A 7,320-nucleotide genomic window follows, 5' to 3' on the forward strand; every position below is an offset into this window, starting at 1 on the left:
CAGCGAGAATAAAAGTTACGCCTTCTTTCTTTGTGTGAACATTTTGGTGGTGTTATGCAAATCTTCCCACATCGTGTTGTAGACATGTGGGGGCGTGTTAGAACGAGCCGTTTTAGGTAGGCGTGGTTGACTCTGAACTTTTATAAAGAATATCTCTTTGGATTTGAGACTTTAGTCTTTGCAACCTTACAGATCTTCTTTATGCACCAAGAGCTTGTAACACTCCAAAGAGAAAGGAAAAATTGAAATCGCATCATATGACCCCTTTAACAGACGCCTCCGGTGTAAATCAGGGGTTATATACTGCACTACAGGCTACAGCGCCATCTATTGGATTTTACTGACATTGCATCAAATTAGCCATTTTGGACCACCTCCTCACGGGCCGGATGAAAACTCTCGGCGGGCCGTAGTTTGCCCACCTCTGCTTTAATTCATCATTGAAACACGAATGAAGATATTTTTAATGAAACCTGAGAGATTTCTGTCCATGTAACCAAAACGTTGACTAGTGAAGAAGTTTATAAAGAGATTGTGTTACCAATATTAACTTAGTGGTTTGATCCAAGTCTTCTGAAGAGACATGATCGCTTTTATTCACATATAAATATTGATTGACATACATAGAGCACATAAAAAAGGCAAACAAATGTTTAAACACATATGTTTTAATACATTTTTTTGAATCATCAAAATCTTGGTAGAATGGACTTTCAATGAAATTTCCCAGGTTTCATTAAAATAGCTTCAATTGTGTTATGAAGATGAACGATAGTCTCATGGTTTTGGAACGGCATGAGGGTGAGTAAATGATGAATTTTAATTTCTGGGTAAAATAACTCTTTAAACTGTTTAAGTTTCTGCACTGAATGGGTTAATTTATTTGAGTCAAAGCAAGAAACAATGATTGTATTCTCATAAATACACCTTTGTGTTTGTCCAGGTGGTTTATAGATATGGAAGGTGCTCCAGGTACTCTCTATGAAGGAGAGAAATTTCAGCTCCTCTTCAAATTCAGTGGTCGATATCCTTTTGATTCACCTCAGGTACACTGTGAATCTTTTATAATATGTTGGTGTTTTTGTCTATGTGTCAAAGCTGAATGCTTGTTGCTAATATATATTGTTTCTAGGTAATGTTCACTGGAGAGAATATACCCATCCATCCGCACGTCTATAGCAACGGTCACATCTGTTTATCTATTTTAACGGAGGACTGGTCACCAGCTCTGTCTGTGCAATCTGTTTGTTTAAGCATTATTAGCATGCTGTCAAGCTGCAAAGAAAAGGTACATTTAACCTTTTGATTAACCAAATTGGGAAAGGTTAATCATTTAATTAATTACGGTTGTCTAATGAACGGTTTGCTTTTCAGCAACGCCCTCCAGATAACTCCTTTTATGTAAAGACGTGTAATAAGAATCCAAAGAAAACTAAGTGGTGGTATCATGGTGAGTGTATCCCGTTATCTTCAATAGAACTACTTTTCATGCGAGTTATTTTAGTCTGACCAAAGTTCAGATCACATTGTTTGCTTTGCTCTCTCTCTCTATGCTAAATTCATGTCTTCTTTTTTTGTTTTGTTTTTTTCAGATGATACATGCTAGTATCCTCACAATTTTGATATATAAACAGACTTTTCCAAGTACATCAAGTAATTTATGATACAATCTTTTGGGTTAAGACTGAACCCGCAGACCCTGGGATGGTGATTTATGCGTGGATTAGGTGTACACTTCTGCTGACTGGAAAAAGTGCATAAAAACTGCAGGAATGTAACCCACCCGGCAAGTATGTTTTGATGGAAGCATTTTTTTTAATTTTTTATTATGTTTGATTTACATTGTATTGTTTTCTTTCATAAGTCTCTTAAGGTTTTGCACCGATTGTGCAGTAATAACTTGGGTTTGGAATAAAAGGAAAGTCAGTGCAAATCAGAAACCCAGCTACTGTAATGGATCGATAATCAAAAGCAGAGTCAGATGTCTATCTTTGCCTTGCTAGGTTATGCACTGTGAATTTAGAACAGGGTGTATTTTTACATATATTTTATGTAATATTTTAGTTGTATATTTTAAAACCATAGTTTATTTTAAAACATAAGCCATTTTAAGTTGAATATATAGCTGGGTGTGGTGTATGAATGTCATATTTACGGATATGTACAGATTTAATGCAGGGTGTTGATCATATGACATGATCTTAAAGGTTATTTGGAATTACACAGATGCTTTATGGGTTAGGATTTAAGCACTGGTTTTATAGATAGACCCCCATTTTGTGTAGTTACAATGAGGTAACTTTAAGCATAATCACTTTATCTTTTATGTGAAGCTCTATCTAGTTATATTAAAATTGTCTGTTTGATTTAATGATTTATCCTACTGTGCTGGGAAAGGTTATTTTAAAAAGACGACTTTTCCATGCTGTTAGCTTTAGAAAAAGTAAAGTTTGTCTTCATTGTTTTGTTAAAACCTTATTTAACTTTATTTAAAAGAAATGTTCTTATTAAAGTAATATATTTTGAAAAGCTGTCCTGTATTTCAATTAGACTACTTTACGAATGTGTATTGTGGGACTTCAAATATTGTTTGAGTAATGAACTTCTCCTCAAAATTGTCGGACTCTGATGGTATACAAGCAGTGTGTTTTATATAAGGCAATTATGACAATTACAAACACCAGCATTGACGCTAGTTTGTGATTGAATGCTGATCTGTCCACTAGAGGGAAGCACAGTAATGTAAACCGATTCGTTACATTCACATTCATGTTTGTTGCAGGCAAAGCAGCAAACTACTAAACTACTGTTCAGAAGTTCAGGGTTGGATTTTTTATTTTTTTATTTTTTTAATGCAAGGCTGCATTTATTTGGTCAAAAATACAGTAAAAACAGTAATATTGTGAAACATTATTAAATATCTGTTTTCTTTTTTAATACATTTAAATCTATAAATGTATTCCTGTGATGGCAAAGCTGAATTTTCAGCAGCCATTACTTACAGTCTTCAATGTCACATGATCCTTCAGAAATCATTCTAATATGCTGATTCGGTGCTCAGGCAACATTTCTTCTTATTATTATCAATGTTTAAAAACGGTGGTGCTTGATATTTCTCTGAAAACCGTGAATAGAAAGTAACAATGTAAGTCAGTATTGACCAATTTAATGGATAACTGCTGAATGAAAGTATTAATTTCTAAAAAAAAAAATAATAATAATAATAAAATCTCTTGAACGGTAATGTAAGTCTTGATACTATGTCAAGTTCTGTTAGAACAATAATATTATTTCTAAAAATGGTATCAGAACATTTAATGTGTTAACGGTATTAAGGTATTAGTATTAAGTTAAAACGATGAAATGGTAAGAGCATAGTATAGTTGTAGCACATTTTACTATGTATTTTTGTATATTATATTGCTTTGAATGAGAAATGCAGGCCAGTAAAATAGAGCCTGAATGAGTAACTGGGAAGACTAAAGGTTATTCCAGATCATTCTTTTCCTATTATTATTAATTAAATTGTACAGAATAAAGCCACAAGAACTTGTAACAGTAGTTACAAGTGATCAGCAGGGGTAAACTAGTCATCAAGAATGATTCTTACTTTTTGAGTCTTAATGTATGTTTTTTTCAGTGAATCATCTGTTCAAAACTAATAATATTGAGCCATATCATTAAAAAGTAGTCTGGAATGTTTATACAGATGTGATTCCAAAGTCCTCTGACTGACGAATAATACAATCATTGGAATTTTCTCTTCCGTCAGACGAAAATCCAGTGGAGTATGAATGCTTTAAGATCTTCCTCACGAGATGTCTACTCTCATGAAATGTGTCTGTCACGTGATTACAGCAATGTAATGGCATCATCCAAATGAACATTGTGGGAGTGGGTGTCATTTCCTGGTAAAGGGAACGGGATCGACTGTTTATCAGTAATCTCTCATGCTTGTTCATTTTCAAGGAAGTTAACAGGCCAAAGCTAAACCTGTTAGTCAGAAGTTCTAGATTTGGGGGAGCCCACGGGGGAGCTGTCGGCCTTTCGTGGCTCACTGTTATTAAGTTACTAAATCAACAATACTGAGATAACGGCAGTGACGCCATGACTAAAGTTAACTATTTTTTTCATGATAACAAAGCATAGCTGAAAATAATTTGTTTCTTAATGTCACGCTGTATGTAGAGCTAAAGAATGTAAAATTGCTAGAGTTTCAGATATATGTATAACTTGTCAAATGTAAACTACAATCTCTCTCAAAGCAATTCTTGGTGAAGCAAAATAATTGTCAGTGCATAATTTTTACTACAGATGCCAGTGAAAGCACATCACAAACACCTTACAATGGCTGCTACACAACCAATCGTTCTTTTATGCTGTCATCTCTAATGAGGAATAAGCTGCATACTGTTTGAGTTTGTACAAGGGGCCCTTTATTGTTTATTGGTATTTAGGCTGAAGGTGGAGTTATCTAATCCACAGACAGGCATCACTTGTTGGCTTTTATTCACTGACCTGTCAGTGTATAAACTGTCAGGTTTTTGTTAGGCCGTGCCATGAGTAACACTGGCAGCTTTCTTAATAATCTGTCTGAAGGAAGTGTACATAGATGTCATTTTGGTGATTTCAACACTTGTTAAACATTAAAGAGAGAAAAAATCATGGAATCATGAAAAGATGTTTCTTTCCTATCTGTTGTAATCAGTATACTGTATATTCCTCAATAAAAAGCTAGAGAGAGAGAAAGGCCGAAATTCTTCTGTGAGCTCATTCCTGATTTGACTATCAGACTAATGAGAGGAATCCCCATTTTCCCTCTGGCCAGGAACAAGCATATGTATTTATAATCTGTTTTAAGGCATTTGAAAGTGATTCCTTTATTTTCTCATTCCATTGATAAGGATGTCTGATATTTCTCTCCTACAGTCACTGGTATTTCCGCAAGTGAGTGGGCAGGGAAAGACTCTGCATATCAGGCGTTTGCATAATGTAGTCACATCCTCTACTTCATATAGTTCATACAATACATTCATTTTTAAGTGTAGGCGATGGGACTAATGGGGGGCATAAATGACTTGTATGTACAATTAATAAGACAATTACTATTGGAATCAAATATTGGAATTAATGAACAGATATACATTTTAATAAGGCAAGGGGAATAACCAGGGAGGAATAGAGGAAATTGATACTGTATTACTGTACTATAATTGATGTAATCCTATATTTCTTGCTTTAGCATCACCTATCCACCCGAAACTTGTAAAATGTGTTTCATTATGTTCCCAGCATTCTTTTAATACACTTTTGACAGGATGTTTTTTTGTCATTTTGTCCTTGAAGATTGACCCAGTATGCCATCATTAATTTTAATCTTCTAATTCTTAATGGCATTTCTCCCATTTCCACCTGCATTGATGATACCGGAGATGATTTGAATGCCCCACTACAGATTCTCAGGGCCTGCACTTGCAATACATCTAATTCCTTGAGGTTTGATTCTGCTGCTGACATGTAAGCTATACATCCATAGTCAAGAACAGATCTCATGAGTGCCCAATATATGTTTTGTAGAGATGCTCTACTTGCTCCCCATTCCTGTCCTGATAAACACCGAAGTATGTTGATGACCTTTTTACATTTGTCCTTAATTTTATTCAGCTTTAACTTCCCTGTTGAAAAAAACAGCATATGCTGGTTAGGTATGTTTTGATGCTGGTCCTTTGCTGGTTTAAACTGGTCCTTTGCTGGTTTATGCTGGTCCTTTGCTGGTTTAAACTGGTCCTTTGCTGGTTTATGCTGGTCCTTTGCTGGTTTAAACTGGTCCTTTGCTGGTTTATGCTGGTCCTTTGCTGGTTTAAACTGGTCCTTTGCTGGTTTATGCTGGTCCTTTGCTGGTTTAAACTGGTCCTTTGCTGGTTTATGCTGGTCCTTTGCTGGTTTAAACTGGTCCTTTGCTGGTTTATGTTGGTCCTTTTGCTGGTTTATGCTGGTCATGTGCTGGCAAAGGACCAGCATAAACCAGCAAAGGACCATCTTAAACCAGCATCCCAGCGTCAAAACATACCTAAAGCGTCAAACCAAACTCCAAGAAACCTAACAGCTTTTACTTGCTCCAGTTGTTGCCCATATAGATTCAAAGAAAGGGGTGAGATTTTGTTCTGCCTTGATAAACAAATAACCTGTATTTTTCCTACAGATAATTTAAATCCCCATTTATTGGTCCATTTTTCCACTTCCTCAATTGCAGCTTGCATTTTCTTATTGACATACGATATATTGCGGCCTCTAATCCACAAAGCCCTGTCATCTGCATACAAAGATCTTCCTACGTTTTGTTCAACTTGAGAGAAAATATCATTAATCATTATGCTGAATAATAATGGACTACACACGCTACCTTGTGGAGTACCATTCTCCGCCGTGTATACTCTGGAATATTCATAACCTACCCTCACTTGTATTTTCCTCTTAAATAAAAAGTCCAAAACCCAATTATATGTTCTACCGTTAATTCCTAATGATTTTAATTTGATCAGTAATCCTTCTTTCCAGAGCATATCATATGCCTTCTCCACATCAAAGAAGGCTGCTATTACTACTTCTTTGTTGGTCTGTGCTTTCCTTATGTCTGACTCTAGGCACAATACAGAATCCATTGTATTCCGACCCCTACGAAATCCACTCTGATATGGAGATAAAAGAGTTTTATTTTCCAGAAAGAATGTTATTCTTTCTGTGATCATTCGTTCCATGATTTTGCATAAATGTGAAGTCAAGGCAATTGGTCTGTAACTAGAAGGATCTGATGGGTCTTTCCCTGGTTTAAGAACGGGTACTATTATTGCTTGTTTCCATACTGAAGGAAGTTGTCCAGTATCCCAAATTTGGTTAAACAGATTTAATATAATTTCTAACCAGTTATCTGTCATGTGTGCCAACATTTTATAACATACCCCATCTTTCCCCAGAGTAGTCTGTCGAGCACTAATTATTGCTCTTTTTAACTCAAACATGTTTAATGGTAGGTCTAATGGATTTTCTGAGATTTAAATCAGCATTTATTAAGTTCATTTAATTCATTCTTATCTCAAGTTTTCTCTGCGTTAACATTTTTTTTTCAGCATATGCACATTTAAAACAAGTCTCGTCCTTTCCCTAAGAAGCCCCATCATTCTGAAAAAGCTTTTCATGCATGTTCAGTTACATGATAATATTGTCAGATGTGTTTTATAGACATCTCATATCCTCACCTGACTATTAAATGTAAATATTTGAAAGTAAATGTACAATTCTTATTTTAATAGGCCGGCTCTG

At 35.3% G+C, this 7,320-nt stretch overlaps 1 protein-coding gene across 1 annotated transcript in view; it reads left to right on the forward strand.

Annotated features, from left to right (window-relative positions):
• LOC107664038 (ubiquitin-conjugating enzyme E2 W-like) overlaps positions 1-2,566 on the forward strand; it is a 9,119-nt gene extending 6,553 nt beyond the window's left edge. Inside the window, exons 3-6 of the mRNA XM_016454483.1 lie at positions 944-1,046; positions 1,133-1,288; positions 1,375-1,450; positions 1,593-2,566. Of these exons, the coding sequence (XP_016309969.1) occupies positions 944-1,046; positions 1,133-1,288; positions 1,375-1,450; positions 1,593-1,606 (349 nt within the window). The 3' untranslated portion in view covers positions 1,607-2,566. The remainder of the gene's footprint in view (positions 1-943; positions 1,047-1,132; positions 1,289-1,374; positions 1,451-1,592) is intronic.
• Positions 2,567-7,320: the final 4,754 nt, after the last annotated feature.

This window comes from Sinocyclocheilus anshuiensis, unplaced genomic scaffold (genome assembly GCF_001515605.1).
Source record: "Sinocyclocheilus anshuiensis isolate Anshui unplaced genomic scaffold, SAMN03320099.WGS_v1.1 scaffold23, whole genome shotgun sequence".
In the NCBI taxonomy this organism is placed as follows: Eukaryota; Metazoa; Chordata; class Actinopteri; order Cypriniformes; family Cyprinidae; genus Sinocyclocheilus; species Sinocyclocheilus anshuiensis.